This window comes from Oncorhynchus masou, chromosome 1 (genome assembly GCF_036934945.1).
Source record: "Oncorhynchus masou masou isolate Uvic2021 chromosome 1, UVic_Omas_1.1, whole genome shotgun sequence".
NCBI classification, from domain to species: domain Eukaryota; kingdom Metazoa; phylum Chordata; class Actinopteri; order Salmoniformes; family Salmonidae; genus Oncorhynchus; species Oncorhynchus masou.
The window spans coordinates 74,567,024-74,585,371 of NC_088212.1; the positions used below are offsets into that span (position 1 = coordinate 74,567,024).

Consider the following 18,348-nt stretch of genomic DNA (forward strand, 5'->3'; position numbering starts at 1 on the left):
GTATCCAGATGAGTATATGATATACTGTAGTCAGTATCCAGATGAGTATATGATATACTGTAGTCAGTATCCAGATGAGTATATGATATACTGTAGTCAGTATCCAGATGAGTATATGATATACTGTAGTCAGTATCCAGATGAGTATATGATATACTGTACCAGTATCCAGATGAGTATATGATATACTGTAGTCAGTATCCAGATGAGTATATGATATACTGTAGCCAGTATCCAGATGAGTATATGATATACTGTAGCCAGTATCCAGATGAGTATATGATATACTGTAGCCAGTATCCAGATGAGTATATGTATACTGTACCAGTATCCAGATGAGTATGTGATATACTGTAGTCAGTATCCAGATGACTATATGATATACTGTACCAGTATCCAGATGAGTATATGATATACAGTAGTCAGTATCCAGATGAGTATATGATATACTGTAGTCAGTATCCAGATGAGTATATGATATACTGTACAAGTATCCAGATGAGTATATGATATACTGTAGTCAGTATCCAGATGAGTATATGATATACTGTAGCCAGTACCCAGATGAGTATATGATATACTGTAGCCAGTATCCAGATGAGTATATGATATACTGTAATCAGTATCCAGATGAGTATATGATATACTGTACCAGTATCCAGATGAGTATGTGATATACTGTAGTCAGTATCCAGATGAGTATATGATATACTGTAGCCAGTACCCAGATGAGTATATGATATACTGTAGCCAGTATCCAGATGAGTATATGATATACTGTAGCCAGTACCCAGATGAGTATATGATATACTGTAGCCAGTATCCAGATGAGTATATGATATACTGTAATCAGTATCCAGATGAGTATATGATATACTGTACCAGTATCCAGATGAGTATGTGATATACTGTAGTCAGTATCCAGATGAGTATATGATATACTGTAGCCAGTACCCAGATGAGTATATGATATACTGTAGCCAGTATCCAGATGAGTATATGATATACTGTAATCAGTATCCAGATGAGTATATGATATACTGTACCAGTATCCAGATGAGTATGTGATATACTGTAGTCAGTATCCAGATGAGTATATGATATACTGTACCAGTATCCAGATGAGTATATGATATACTGTAGCCAGTACCCAGATGAGTATATGATATACTGTACCAGTATCCAGATGAGTATATGATATACTGTACCAGTATCCAGATGAGTATATGATATACTGTAGCCAGTACCCAGATGAGTATATGATATACTGTACCAGTATCCAGATGAGTATATGATATACTGTAGACAGTATCCAGATGAGTATATGATATACTGTAGTCAGTATCCAGATGAGTATATGATATACTGTACCAGTATCCAGATGAGTATATGATATACTGTAGTCAGTATCCAGATGAGTATATGATATACTGTAGTCAGTATCCAGATGAGTATATGATATACTGTACCAGTATCCAGATGAGTATATGATATACTGTAGCCAGTACCCAGATGAGTATATGATATACTGTAGCCAGTATCCAGATGAGTATATGATATACTGTACCAGTATCCAGATGAGTATGTGATATACTGTAGTCAGTATCCAGATGAGTATATGATATACTGTACCAGTATCCAGATGAGTATATGATATACTGTATTGTAGCCAGTACCCAGATGAGTATATGATATACTGTACCAGTATCCAGATGAGTATATGATATACTGTACCAGTATCCAGTTGAGTATATGATAGGGGGGGGCGAGAGAAAGTAGAGCGAAAGAGAGAGAGAAAGAGAGAGAGATGAGGGAGCGAGAGCGAAATGGGGGAGCGAGAGAGAAAGAGAGAGAGATTGGGGAGCGGGAGAGAGATGGGGGAGCGAGAGAGAGATGGGGGAGCGAGAGAGAGATGGGGGAGCGAGAGAAAAAGAGAACACTAACCTGATACTGGGGCTTGTACCACTGCTTCAGGTCCCAGTCCCATAGGATCATCTGAACGAGAGAAACACACACATAAGTGTGTTACAGATAAATATATATATACTCATGCAGGTATTCATTCATCAAATCAAAGTGTATTTGTCAGAACAGGTGTAGACCTTACAGTGAAAAGCTTACTTACAGGTATTAGGTGAACAATAGGTAAGAAAAGAAATAAAAACAACTGTAAAAAGATAGTGAAATAACAGCAGGGCTATATACAGTAGTGAGGCTATATACAGACATAGTGTAACTGTTGTAGCATATTAAAGAGGTCAATGAGAAATAATCTATTTTACAGCATTAGACATAGTGTAACTGTTGTAGCATATTAAAGAGGTCAATGAGAAACAGTCTAGTTTACAACATTAGACATAGTGTAACTGTTGTAGCATATTAAAGAGGTCAATGAGAAAGTCTATTTTACAACATTAGACATAGTGTAACTATTGTACCATATTAAATAGATCAATGACAAACAGTTTATTTTACTGCATTAGACATTGTGTAACTGTTGTAGAATATTAAAGAGGTCAATGAGAAACAGTCTATTTTACAACATTAGACATAGTGTAACTGTTGTAGCATATTAAAGAGGTCAATGAGAAAGTCTATTTTACAACATTAGACATAGTGTAACTGTTGTAGCATATTAAATAGGTCAATGAGAAACAGGACATTTTACAGTATTATACATAGTGTAACTGTTGTAGCATATTAAAGAGGTCAATGAGAAACAGTTTATTTTACTGCATTAGACATAGTGAAATTGTTGTTGCATATTAAAGAGGTCAATTAGAAACAGTCTATTTTACAGCATTAGACATAGTGTAACTGTTGTAGCATATTAAAGAGGTCAATGAGAAAGTCTATTTTACAACATTAGATATAGTGTAACTTTTGTAGCATATTAAAGAGGTCAATGAGAAACAGTCTAGTTTACAACATTAGACATAGTGTAACTGTTGTAGGATATTAAAGAGGTCAATGAGAAAGTATATTTTACAGCATTAGACATAGTGTAACTGTTGTAGCATTTTAAATAGGTCAATGAGAAACAGTCTATTTTACAACATTAGACATAGTGAAACTGTTGTAGCATATTAAATAGGTCAATGAGAAACAGTCTATTTTATAACATTAGACATTGTGTAACTGTTGTAGTATATTAAATAGGTAAATGAAAAACAGTCTATTTTACAACATTAGACATAGTGTAACTGTTGTACCATATTAAATAGATCAATGACTAACAGTCTATTTTACAACATTAGACATAGTGTAACTGTTGTAGCATATTAAAGAGGTCAATGAGAAACAGTTTATTTTACTGCATTAGACATTGTGTAACTGTTGTAGAATATTAAATAGGTAAATGAGAAACAGTCTATTTTACAATATTAGACAGTGCAACTGTTGTAGCATATTAAAGAGGTCAATGAGAAAGTATATTTTACAGCATTAGACATAGTGTAACTATTGTACCATATTAAATAGATCAATGACAAACAGTTTATTTTACTGCATTAGACATTGTGTAACTGTTGTAGAATATTAAAGAGGTCAATGAGAAACAGGACATTTTACAGCATTATACATAGTGTAACTGTTGTAGCATATTAAAGAGGTCAATGAGAAACAGTTTATTCTACTGCATTAGACATAGTGAAATTGTTGTTGCATATTAAAGAGGTCAATTAGAAACAGTCTCTTTTGCAACATTAGACATAGTGTAACTGTTGTACCATATTAAATAGTTCAATGCGAAACAGTCTATTTTACAGCATTAGACATAGTGTAACTGTTGTAGCATATTAAAGAGGTCAATGAGAAACAGTTTATTTTACTGCATTAGACATTGTGTAACTGTTGTATAATATTAAATAGGAAAATGAGAAACAGTCTATTTTACAACATTAGACATTGTGTAACTGTTGTAGAATATTAAAAAGAGTTCAATGAGAAACAGTCTCTTTTGCAACATTAGACATAGTGTAACTGTTGTAGCATATTAAAGAGGTCAATGAGAATGTCTATTTTACAACATCAGACAGTGTAACTGTTGTAGCATATTAAAGAGGTCAATGAGAAACAGTCTCTTTTGCAACATTAGACATAGTGTAACTGTTGTAGCATATTAAAAAGGTCAATGAGAAAGTCTATTTTACAGTATTAGACATAGTGTAACTGTTGTAGCATATTAAAGAGGTCAATGAGAAAGTCTATTTTACAACATTAGACATAGTGTAACTGTTGTAGCATATTAAAGAGGTCAATGAAAATGTCTATTTTACAACATTAGACATAGTGTAACTGTTGTAGCATATTAAAGAGGTCAATGAGAAAGTCTATTTTACAACATTAGACATAGTGTAACTGTTGTGGCATATTAAAGAGGTCAATGAGAAAGTCTATTTTACAACATTAGACATAGTGTAACTGTTGTGGCATATTAAAGAGGTCAATGAGAAACAGTTTATTTTACAGTATTAGACATAGTGTAACTGTTGTAGCATATTAAAGAGGTCAATGAGAAACAGTCTATTTTACATTAGACATAGTGTAACTGTTGTAGCATATTAAAGAGGTCAATGAGAAACAGTCTATTTTACATTAGACATAGTGTAACTGTTGTAGCATATTAAAGAGGTCAACAAGATAGTGTTGTTACTTTATTCACCTCTAGTAGTTAACCTAAAGTAAACACATGAGGGTATGATAGAATCAGGTCAAACAGCTTACATAGACGAATTACCAAACGGTGGACTTTCAACTGCTGTAGAGTGTTATTTAGGCCGACACACACAGAGAGAGCTATTGTGTCTAACTTATGCCATTTGTAGAAAGGAAAAACACAAAAAGCAAACCACCGCAACCAGCTGACCACAATGAAACGTCAACAATGTTGCTCTCAGATCTTATCTTGCCCCCATTACGTCAATGACCAGCATTTCTTCATGATCTGTCAGAGAAAAGTCACCAAACAGGAGCTCACAGTCTCACACAAACAAACTGCTACTATGCCACGAGTGTTAAACTTCCGTTGTCACATACTGGGTCGTAGGTTTACTTACTACACACTGCAACAACTAGATATACAGTAGATGTTGAATATATGTGAATTGGTTTAGATAGATCTACAGTACAACCTCTAGAAACTAACGCTAACGATACCATTTTTGACATTTGTTGATATTATTTAATTCACTAGTTTGCCTGCATCTTGGACAGTATTTTCACTCCAATAAAACATTTTAAATAGGATATTGCATATACATTTGTTTAAATTGTCAAACTACCACTTCTGAGAAGAATAAAATAATAGCAACAAACATCCAACAGTATCTGTGGATGATCTATAGTCTAGACAGAGCAGAACAGTCTGTCCTGAAGTAAATGCGTCTTGGGAGCAGTTTGCCATCATACTGGGTGATCACTATACATGTCCTCTCAGGGAGAAAGGAACACAGGTTAGTCACCAGGTTGAACCCAGAGAGCAAACACTCATTCCCTTGAGACTCAGAGAGCATGTAGTCTTTCTACTGGCCACAAGGGTGTGTGCTAGAGGCATGTGGATGGATGGACACACTTCAAGGCCTCTGCTCTCTCTAGTCTTTCGTCACAGACCACCTCTCAGACTTAAACAAAAAAACACAGCAATTCACATCTAAATAGACACAAAGCCCGATCCCAAGCAGTCATTATGTAAGATTGAAGTAGACCAGTATACACTAAGCTCAACTGTCTGAGAGAACATTAGAGAACATTAGCTTAAGTGTTAGTTCCCTGGTTCCCAATGCACTGGAACATAGTGCAGGGATATGAAAACAACCTCCTTTCTGCATTGTAAGAAAGCATTTATTATCCAGGTCTCTTTGTTTCACATAATTGTAAACGTTGACATGAATCACATTAGTCCAACATGTAATCCTCATTTGCTTCTTCGCGTTAACTAATGGAGTAAATAAGGATATCTTTGTGATTGCACAAGACCCTTAGTCTAGGTTGTGTGTTCAGTAGTAGACTTCTACAGAGTGTGAGAGCAGGTGTAGTGAGGAGTGATGCACCCTGGGAGTGTGAGTGATACCAGTGTTGCTCTAAATAATAATTGAGTATCAGAGACCAAGAATTGCAACCAGAGATCCTCTGAATGAACACAGAAACCAAAGCATTTATGTCAGGGGAATGTCATCCCAAAACATATTTTACACCAGACACAAATAACACGAGGCCATTAAATAGGTTGACAAATGTATCTGTGCTGCGCTTCTATGAGATGCCTCATTCCTTCCTCTCCAATCAGAGGCAGTTTCATTGATCAGACCGGGATGCTCCGTGTTTGTCATCAGAATCTGTACAACGCAGCCAAACATTTAGTACAGCAAATAAGCACTGCCATGGCAACTCAACAGAGCCCAGCAAACAATGCTCCAAACGCCATGGTGACGGGATGGCGGGAGAGGGCCGGAGGAAAGATCTGTCAGACGTCTGCTTGTTTACAGAGAGAGCGGGGTGGAGGAGAGAGAGAGATGGGTCGGAGGGAGGGGGAGAGTGAGGAGAGACGAGAGAGAGGGAGTGACAGAGAGGGAGAGGTAAAGAGAGGGAGGGAGAATGAGAGGCTGCCATGGAGTGTAGTGGATGACGCAGTCGAGACGTGCTACTGGCCTGGCTGTCAGACTGGAGCTAGGGAGTGTGTTCCTCAGACACGTGTGTCCCTGTGACGCTTTGTTCACACCTCTGTGAACACGCACGCACACACATACACACGTACGTTCTGTTCGTATCTCTCTGTACACTCCATGTTCATCTTCACCTCAACATGTAGTCTCACACGAAAAATGCCAAGCTCTGTTCACACATGATTTGACAGTGAATGTAACAGTTTCAGAGAAAGAGGAATGTGGGTCAACAGCAGAGTTCAATGGCCACAATACACAGGCCTGTTAGCTAGCCCCCGTGTGTGTAACAACAACATTATGCACACACATACACACACACACCTGCCTAATTACAGATTCACCAGTTTTTAGGTCAAAAGAGAGCATCGTATAACATGGTACAATACTGTGTACAACAGTACCAATGCAAATATGGAGGATTGTAAATCAAGCTATGCTACATCCTCTCCTATTTTAACACAACTCTACTTGTAAATTCAAATGGAGGTAAACATACTGGGACATTCTTATCTGTATGAGACGGTCACAATATAGTTACAATATAGGGCCTGATATAGGCACAATAGTCAGAATATAGAGCCTAATATATTCACAATATCGGGCCTAATACACACTGCCGATAAAAGGTTTTAGAACACCTACTCATTCAAGGTTTTTCTTTATTTGTGACTATTTTCTACATTGTAAAATAATAGTGAAGACATCAAAACTATGAAATAACACAGAAATAACACAATCATGTAGTAACCCAAAAAGTATTTAAACAAATCAAAATATATTTTATATATTTGAGATTCTTCAAAGTAGCCACCCTTTGCCTTGATGACAGCTTTGCACACTCTTGGCATTCGCTCAACCAGCTTCATGAGGTAGGCACCTGGAATGCATTTCAATTAACAAGTCTGCCTTCTTAAAAGTAAATTTGTGGAATTTCTTTCCTTCTTAATGCATTTGAGCCAATCAGTTGTGTTGTGACAAGGTCGGTGGGGTGGAGGGGGGGTATACAGATGATAGCCCTATTTGGTAAAAGACCAAGTCCATATTATGGCAAGAACAGCTCAAATAAGGAAAGAGAAACGACAGTCCATCATTACTTAAAGACATTACACGTCAATCCAGAGCATCCCAAACAGGCTCAATGGGTGACATGTCTGGTGAGTATGCAGGCCATGGAAGAACTGTGACATTTTCAGCTTCGAGGAATTGTGTACAGATCCTTGCGACATGGGGCTGTGCATAATCATGCTGAAACATGAGGTGATGACGGCAGATGAATGGCAGGACAATGGGCCTCAGGATCTTGTCATGGTATCTCTGTGCATTCAAATTGCCATCGATAAAATGTAATTGTGTTCATTGTCCATATTAATGCCTGCCCATAGCATAACCCCACTATGAGGCACTCTGTTCACAACGTTGACATCAGCAAACTGATCACCCACATGACACCATACATGCGGTCTTCCATCCCGGTACAGTTGAAACCGTGTTTCAGCCATGAAGAGCACACTTCTTCAGTGTGCCAGTGGCCATCGAAGGTTAGCATTTGCCCACTGAAGTCGGTTACGACGCCAAATTGCAGTCAGGTCCAGACTAGAGGTCGACCGATTAATCTGAATGGCCAATTAATTAGGGCTGATTTCAAGTTTTTTTTTTTTACACCTTTATTTAACTAGGCAAGTCAGTTAAGAACATATTCTTATTTTCAATGACGGCCAAGGAACGGTGGGTTAACTGCCTTGTTCAGGGGCAGAACAACAGATTTTTACCTTGTAAGCTCGGGGATTCAGTCTTGCAACATTACAGTTAACTAGACCAACGCTCTAACCACCTGCCTCTCATTGCACTCCACGAGGAGCCTGCCTGTTACGCAAAAGCAGTTAAAAGCCAAGGTAAGTTGCTAGCTAGCATTATTTGTAAATGAGAACTTGTTCTCAACTTGCCTACCTGGTTAAATAAAGGTGAAAAAAAACAAAAAAACTTATCTTATAAAAAACAATCAATCAATCATAATCACTAGTTATAACTACACATGGTTGATGATATTACTAGTTTATCTAGCATGTCCTGCGTTGCATATTATCGATGTGGTGCGCATTTGCGAAAAAGGACTGTCGTTGCTCCAAGTGTACCTAACCATAAACATCAATAACTTTCTTAAAATCAATACACAAGTAAATATTTTTAAACCTGCATATTTAGTTAATATTGCCTGCTAACATGAATTTATTTTAACTAGGTAAATTGTGTCACTTCTCTTGCAACAGAGTCAGGGTATATGCAGCAGTTTGGGCCGCCTGGCTCGTTGCGAACTGTGTGAAGACAATTTCTTCCTAATAAAGACAGCCAACTTCGCCAAATGGGGGATGATTTAACAAAACCGCATTTACGAAAAAAGCACAATCGTTGCACGACTGTACCTAACCATAAACACCAATGCCTTTCTTAAAATCAATACACAGAAGTATATATTTTTAAACCTGCATATTTAGCTAAAAGAAATCCAGGTTAGCAGGCAATATTAACCAGGTGAAATTGTGTCACTTCTCTTGCGTTCATTGTACGCAGAGTCAGGGTATATGCAACAGTTTGGGCCGCCTGGCTCGTTGCGAACTAATTTGCCAGAATTCTACGTAATTATGACATAACATTGAAGGTTGTACAATGTAACAGCAATATTTAGACTTAGGGATGCCACCAGCTAGATAAAATACGGAACAGTTCCGTATTTCACTGAAATAATAAACGTTTTGTTTTTCGAAATGATAGTTTCCGGATTCGACCATATTAATGACCAAAGACTCATATTTCTGTGTGTTATTATGTTAGAATTAAGTCTATGATTTGATATTTGATAGAGCAGTCTGACTGAGCGGTGGTAGGCAGCAGCATGCTCGTAATTATTCATTCAAACAGCACTTTCGTGCATTTCGCCAGCAGCTCTTTGCTGTGCTTCAAGCATTGAGCTGTTTGTGACTTCAAGCCTATCAACTCCCGAGATTAGGCTGGTGTAACCGATGTGAATGGCTAGCTTGTTAGAAGGGTGCGCGCTAATAGCGTTTCAAACGTCACTCGCTCTGAGACTTGGAGTGGTTGTTCCCCTTGCCCGGCAAGGGCCGCGGATTTTGTGAAGCGATGGGTAACAATGCTTCGAGGGTGGCTGTGGTCGATGTGTTCCTGGTTCGAGCCCAGGTAGGGGCGATGAGAGGGACAGAAGCTATACTGTTACACTGGCAATACTAAAGTGCCTATAAGATCATCCAATAGTCAAAGGTATATGAAATACAAATGGTACAGAGAGAAATAGTCCTATAAATACTACATTAACTACAACCTAAAACCTCTTACCTTGGAATATTGAAGTCTCATGTTAAAAGGAACCACCAACTTTCATATGTTCTCATGTTCTGAGAAAGAAACTTAAATGTTAGCTTTTTTACATGGCACATATTGCACTTCTACTTTCTTCTCCAACACTTTGTTTTTACATTATTTAAACCAAATTGAACATGTTTCATTATTTATTTGAGGTTAAATGAATTTTTATTCATGTATTATATTAAGTTAAAATAAGTGTTCATTCAGTATTGTTGTAATTGTCATTATTACAAATAAAAAAAATATTTTAAAAATTATCAGATTAATCGGTATCGGCTTTTTTTGGTCCTCCAATAATCAATATCGTATCGGTCGACCTCTAGTCCAGACCTATAGTGAGGATGATGAGCATGCAGATGAGCTTCCCTGAGACAGTTTCTGACAGTTTGTGCAGAGGTTCTTCGGTTGTGCAAACCGAGTCCGAGTGGCTGATCTCAGATGATCCCGTAGGTGAATAAGCGGGTTGAGGAGGTTGGACTTACTGCCAAATTCTCTAAAACGATGTTGGAGGCGGCTTATGGTATATAAATGAACATTCAATTATCTTGCAACAGCTCTGGTGGACATTCCTGCAGTCAGCATGCCAATTGAACACTCCCTCAATACTTGAGTCATCTGTGGCATTGTGTTGTGTGACAAAACTGCACATTTTTGAGTGACCTTTTATTGTCCCCAGCACAAGGTGCACCTCTGTAATGATCATGCTGTTTAATCAGCTTCTTGATATGCCACACTTGTCAGGTGGATGGATTATCTTGGCGAAGGAGAATTACTCACGAACGGGCATGTAAACAAATTTGTGCACAAACTGCGTATGAAACATTTCTGGGATTTTTAATTCAGCTCATGAAACAAAGGATCAACAATTTGCATGTTGCATTTATATTATATTTTTGTTCAGTGTAATAAAACATCTCAAATAGTTCACAGAATATGTTAGGTGTTTTGGTTCTTGGTCCTGGTGTGAGGTGAGGTGAGGTGGGAGCTGTCTGTTGTGAGTGGCTGGGAGAGGGGAAAGTGTCAGCATGTGCGTTTCTCACCTGCCTGCCCCTAGCCCTGGGTTATGACAGGGAGCCGAATAACTCCACACTGACACGCTACAGCCCTCAACCGGGCCCACCCAACCCGCCCCACGACACCCACCAACCAGGACCAGCCAGCAAGCCAGGGAAGCACACCAAAACAACACCCTATAACACACCCTGGTCCTGCTGCAACACCAGCCATATTCTTTGATGACTGATGGCTGCCTGGCTTTAACCGTCAATCTCACCACCACAGTCAGCCACATCCACACAACCAAAACAGCCATCTAACTACTCTGCTACAGTCTGCAGACAGACGGCTTGCCACACCATAGACCAGAGTTCCACAACTGTGATTTTCTTGATTTTTTTCCCTCATTTTGTCTGTCATAGTTGAAGTGTACCTATGATTACAATTACAGGCCTCTCTCATCTTTTTAAGTGGGAGAACTTGCACAATTGGTGGCTGACTAAATACCCCCCCCCCACTGTATAGGAATTTATGTTTAGGAATCAAAACATTACTGCACGTAACGCGCCAATGTAAACTAAGATTTTTGGATATAAATATGCACATTATCGAACAAAACATACATGTATTGTGTAACACGATGTCCTATGAGTTTCATCTGATGAAGATCATCAAAGGTTAGTGATTAATTTTATCTATATTTCTGCTTTTTGTGACTCCTATCTTTGGCTGGAAAATGGCTGTGTGTTTTTGTGACTTGACTCTGACCTAACATAATCATATGTTGTGCTTTAGCTGTAAAGCATTTTTGGAATCGGACACAATGGGTAGATTAACAAGATGTTTATCTTTCATTTGCTGTATTGGATTTGTTAATGTGTGAAAGTTACATATTTCAAAAAAATTGTTTTGAATTTCACGCGCTGCCTTTTCAGCGGAATGTTGTTGATGGCGCTAGCGGAACTCTTGCCCTAGAAAGGTTAACAAGGACAACACACAGGTCTTTCCATCATTGTATGGGCAAATGAACTCAAGCTTACGAACAATGTCAAATGTGATATAGCGAAGCACCTAAGTGAATTGGGTGCGCTATCACGCAGGTAACCTTCCCGAAACGGATGACACAAACAACAGGAGTCGTTATCCCTATCATGCTCTGCCTCCAGTCCACTTATTGATATCTGAACAAGAGAGCCTCATTGAAATTGCAACAAGCGGTTCTGTGAAAATTGAATTTAATCAGAAGCCACTGCCAGATTTCTGGATAGGGCGGCGCTCAGAGTTTCTTGTCTTGGCAAATCGCACTGTTAAGACACTGATGCTCTTTGCAAACACGTACCTATGTGAGAGTGGATTCTCGGCCCTCACTAGCATGAAAACTAAATACAGGTACAGACTGTGCGTGGAAAATTATATAAGACTGAGACTCTCTCCAATAGACCCCAACATTGCAGAGTTATGTGCATCCTTTCAAGCACACCCTTCTAATTAACCTGTGGTGAGTTATTCACCATTTTTGATGAACAAATACAGTTTTATACACTGCTCAAAAAAATAAAGGGAACACTTAAACAACACAATGTAACTCCAAGTCAATCACACTTCTGTGAAATTAAATTGTCCACTTAGGAAGCAACACTGATTGACAATAAATTTCACATGTTGTTGTGCAAATGGAATAGACAACAGGTGGAAATTATAGGCAACTGGCTGATGTTTTGGTCACTTTTGAATGCTGACGGTGCTTTCACTCTAGTGGTAGCATGAGACGGAGTCTACAACCCACACAAGGCAGGTAGTGCAGATCATCCAGGATGGCACATCAATGCGAACAGACTCCATGAGGGTGGTATGAGGGCCCGACGTCCACAGCTGGGGGTTGTGCTTACAACCCAACACAGTGCAGGACATTTGGCATTTGCAAGAGAACACCAAGAATGGCAAATTTGCCACTGGCGCCCTGTGCTCTTCACAGATGAAAGCAGGTTCACACTGAGCACGTGACAGACGTGACAGAGTCTGGAGACGCCGTGGAGAACGTTCTGCTGCCTGCAACATCTTCCAGCATGACCGGGTTGGCGGTGGGTCAGTCATGGTGTGGGGTGGCATTTCTTTGGGGGGCCGCACAGCCCTCCATGTGCTCGCCAAAGGTAGCCTGACTGCCATTAGGTACCGAGATGAGATCCTCAGACCCCTTGTGAGACCATATGCTGGTGCGGTTGGCCCTGGGTTCCTCACAATGCAAGACAATGCTAGACCTCATGTGGCTGGAGTGTGTCAGCAGTTCCTGCAAGAGGAAGGCATTGATGCTATGGACTGGCCCGCCCGTTCCCCAGACCTGAATCCAATTGAGCACATCTGGGACATCATGGCTCGCTCCATCCACCAACGCCACATTGCACCACAGACTGTCCAGGAGTTGGCGGATGCTTTTGTCCAGGTCTGGGAGGAGATCCCTCAGGAGACCATCCGCCACCTCATCAGGAGCATGCCCAGGCATTGTAGGGAGGTCATACAGGCACGTGGAGGCCACACACACTACTGAGCCTCATTTTGACTTGTTTTAAGGACATTACATCAAAGTTGGATCAGCCTGTAGTGTGGTTTTCCACTTTAATTTTGAGTGTGACTCCAAATCCAGACCTCCAAGGGTTGATAAATTTGATTTCCATTGATAATTTTTGTGTGATTTTGTTGTCAGCACATTCAACTATGTAAAAAAGTATTTAATAAGAATATTTAATTCATTCAGATCTAGGATGTGTTATTTTAGTGTTCCCTTTATTTTTTGAGCAGTGTATGTAAGATGGCTAAATAAAGAGAAAAATTATTGATTATTATTTGTGCCCTGGTCCTATAAGAGCTCTAAGTCAATTCCCACGAGCCAGGTTGTGACAAAAACTAACACTCATTCTTATGATTAATAAATGTATCGTATAGTGTGTGTGGCACGCTTACAATGATGGCAAAAAACAACATTTGAAAGTGCACGGACCCTAGTGCTAGAGGGGGTACGCAGCTGAGGTAGAATGTTTGAAGGGGTACGGGACTATAAAAAGTTTGGGAACCACTGCCATAGACAAAAATTGGCAGTAGAATGGCCATACTGAACGACTCAGTGACTTTCAACATGGCACAGTCATAGAATGCCACCTTTCCATCAAGTCAGTTCGTCAAATTTCTGCCATGTTAGAGCTGCCCCGCTCAACTGTAACTGCTGTTATTGGGAAGTGGAAACAGCCGGGAAGTGGTAGGCCACACAAGCTCACAGAACGAGACCGCCCAGTGCTGAAGTGGTAGGCCACACAAGCTCACAGAACGAGACCGCCCAGTGCTGAAGTGGTAGGCCACACAAGCTCACAGAACGAGACCGCCCAGTGCTGAAGTGGTAGGCCACACAAGCTCACAGAACGAGACCGCCCAGTGCTGAAGTGGTAGGCCACACAAGCTCACAGAACGAGACCGCCCAGTGCTGAAGTGGTAGGCCACACAAGCTCACAGAACGAGACCGCCCAGTGCTGAAGCGCGTAGCACGTTAAAATCATCTGTCTTCTGTTGCAACACTACCGAGTTCCAAACTGCCTCTGGAAGCAACGTCAGCACGTTGTTTTTCATGGTTTGGGCTAGGCCCCTTAGTTCCAGTGAAGGGACATTTACACCTACAGCCTACATACATTCTAGACAATTCTGTGCTTACAACTTTGTGGCAACAGTTTGCGGAAAGCCCTTTCCTGTTTCAGCATGACAATGCCCCCGTGCACAAAGCGACATCTATACAAAAATGTTTTGTCGAGATCGGTGTGGAAGAACTTGACCGGCCTGCACAGAGCCCTGACCTCAACCGCATTGAACACCTTTGGGATGAATTGGAAAGCCGTCTGCAAGCCAGGCCTAATCGCCCAACATCAGTGCCCGACATCACTAATGGTCTTATGGCTGAATGGAAGAAAGTCACCGCAGCAATGTTCCAACATCATGTGGAAAGCCTTCCCAGAAGAGTGGAGGCTGTTATAGCAGCAAAGGGGGGACCAACTCCATATTAATGCCAATGATCTTGGAATGAGATGGTCGACACTTTTGGTCATGTAGTGTATGTGACCGTCTACAAATGTAAGCAAGGTTTGAAATTATTATGTTTAAGTTAAATAGTATATCCGTTTGGGTTTCTTGCAGTCAATTTGCAGTCTACAAATTATGTTTTAATGATATTGTCGTTGAAGTGGTCTGTTGGTTTATTCTGTAGGTTGGATGACTTTGAACATCATTGCTGACAGTTCTAAAGCTTTTGAAAAAGCTACCATCAAGGCATGTGACAGATGGGAGCAATAATAAATAATCTGGTGCACTCTTCAGTTGGCTCCACTTTCTTCTATTAAGAGGCTTGAAGAATGATTATTGTGATATAATGTTTAATTCATCGAGTATGTGCAGTTAAAATGTGTCCAAAGAATCAATGACTGAAATATGTATTTTCAACATCTGTAAATGATGTATTTTCAATGTCTGGAAAATTCATAATATTTTTAGTTTTTATCCCTTTTTCTCCCCAATTCTGTGACATCCAATTAGGAGTTACAGTCTTGTCCCATCGCTGCAACTACCATACGGACTCGGGAGAGCCGAAGGTCGAGAGCCATGTGTCCTCCAAAACACAACCTGCCAAGCCTCACTGCTTCTTGACACACTGATCATTTAATCCGGAAGCCAGCCGTACCAATGTGTCGGAGGAAACACTGTACACCTGGCGACCGTGTCAGTGTGCATGAGCCCGGCCCACAATAGGAGTCGCTAGAGCGCGATGGGACAAGGACATCCCAGCCGGCCAAACCCTCCACTAACCCAGACAACTCCGAGCCAATTGTGCTCTGCTCATGGGTCTCCCGGTCGTGGCCCAACTTCAACACAGCCCGGGATCGAATCCAGATCTGTAGTGACGCCTCAAGCACTTAGACAGCTGCGCCACCCGGGAGGCCGAAAATACGTATTTTTTAAGTCCAGAAAATATGTATTTTCACCTTTGATTCAGCACCTAAAACGCACCTGACGTCAACATTTGGAAAAGGATGTCTGGAAGAGATGTCTAAAAGACGTCATTTTGCTTACTGGGTTAATCTTTATCATAACTTAGTCCTGAATATTCTCCTAAAACACAGCAGTTATTTGAGCTGCTAATCAGTCCAAACCAGTCTTACACTGACCTGTTTGTTATATTTCCCCTCCACTAGCACTGAGTGTGAGATCAGATCAGACAGGGTAGAAATCATAAAAGCAGGGTAATGAGTGCGAGGGGGATTGAGAGAAGGGGGAAACAGGCAGCTGGGGATTTGTATGGAGAGGAGCAGGTCAGTGCTGACGTCAGCCGCTAGCGACACACAGCGCGTCAGCAGCCCTCTTTAGACACACACACACACCGCACCATACACACCACACCACACACACACACACACACACACACACACACACACACACACACACACACACACACACACACACACACACACACACACACACACACACACACACACACACACAATACAAAAATAAAAGACACTGAGTAGCCTAAATGGCAGAAGGAGACACAAGAACAAATATATCCAGAGGGTGGTTCTACACTAGTCTGCATCGCTGTGAAAAGAGATGTCCTTATTTTATTTATTTATTTTAATTTCACCTTTATTTAACCAGGTAGGCTAGTTGAGAACAAGTTCTCATTTGCAAATGCGACCTGGCCAAGATAAAGCAAAGCAGTGTGACAGACAACAACACAGAGTTACACATGGAGTAAACAATAAACAAGCCAATAACACAATAAACAAGTCAATGACACAGTATTAAAAAGAACGTCTATATACATTGTGTGCAAAAGGCATGAGGAGGTAGGCAATAAATAGGCCATAGGAGCAAATGATTACAATTTAGCAGATTAACACTGGTGTGATAAATGAGCAGATGATGATGTGCAAGTAGAGACACTGGTGTATAAAAGAGAAGAAAAGCATAAAATAAAAACAGTATGGGGATGAGGTAGGTATATTGGGTGGGCTATGTACAGATGGACAGCTGCAGCGATCGGTTAGCTGCTCAGATAGTTGACGTTTAGCGAAGTAGATCACTGTAGCCTGCCTGCAGTCAGTCTCTGCTGCTCTGTTCTTCCCCCCTGGTACAGATGGCCTGGATTGTAATCCAAAATCTTGAGAGGGGCGCAGGGAACCAGTCGGAGGTGTCAGCCTCAGCCGTGTCGCCAGGGCGACCTGGCAGGACCATGGAACATTCTTGGAGTGGGGAATGGGGTTGGAGGACAGCGTCATCTTTGACTTTTCACACCCGTCTACTACTTCTCCTCTCAGGTGTTGATCTGGGGCTGCACTGTGATACCCCAGACCAAGACCCAGCAGGCAGTCCCCCCATGGCTCTTCTCTCTTTCTCACACACACTGACTACAACACCAGCTATGGAAATATTGTCATATTAACCTGGATTCTTACCATATGAAATATGTCTAAAGAAACCATTAAAATGTTGAGGGGTATGCGCATACAGCCTATGGTCAATAATTCAGCCAAAAATAAACAGTTGTTTATTTCCTTCAAATACACTGTTGTGCTGGATGCAGTTTATCACAGTGCCATCCGTTTTGTTACAAAAGCACCTTATACCACCCACCACTGCGACCTGTAATGCTCTAGTCGGCTGGTCCTCGCTACATATTTGTCGCCAGACCCACTGGCTCCAGGTCATCTACAAGTCCATGCTAGGTAAAGCTCCGCCTCATCTCAGTTCACTGGTCACGATGGCAACACCCACCCGTAGCACGCGCTCCAGCAGGTGTATCTCACTGATCATCCCTAAAGCCAACACCTCATTTGGCCGCCTTTCCTTCCAGTTCTTTGCTGCCTGTGACTGGAACGAATTGCAAAAATCGCTGAAGTTGGAGACTTTTATCTCCCTCACCAACTTCAAACATCTGCTATCTGAGCAGCAAACCGATCGCTGCAGCTGTACATAGTCTATCGGTAAATAGCCCACCCAATTTTACCTACCTCATCCCCATACTGTTAATATTTATTTACTTTTCTGCTCTTTTGCACGCCAGTATCTCTACCTGTACATGACCATCTGATCATTTATCACTCCAGTGTTAATCTGCTAAATTGTAATTATTTGCCTACCTCCTCATGCCTTTTGCACACAATGTATATAGATTTTTTTCCCTACTGTGTTATTGACTTGTTTATTGTTTACTCCATGTGTAACTCTGTGTTGTTGTCTGTTCACACAGCTTTGCTTTATCTTGGCCAGGTCGCAGTTGTAA

At 40.7% G+C, this 18,348-nt stretch overlaps 1 protein-coding gene across 2 annotated transcripts in view; it reads right to left on the reverse strand.

Moving 5' to 3' along the window:
• LOC135550467 (cGMP-inhibited 3',5'-cyclic phosphodiesterase 3B-like) overlaps positions 1 to 18,348 on the reverse strand; it is a 93,315-nt gene that overhangs the window by 29,284 nt on the left and 45,683 nt on the right. For both annotated transcript variants that reach the window (XM_064981322.1, XM_064981313.1), the window contains exon 2: positions 1,945 to 1,995. In XM_064981322.1, the coding sequence (XP_064837394.1) occupies positions 1,945 to 1,995 (51 nt within the window). The remainder of the gene's footprint in view (positions 1 to 1,944; positions 1,996 to 18,348) is intronic.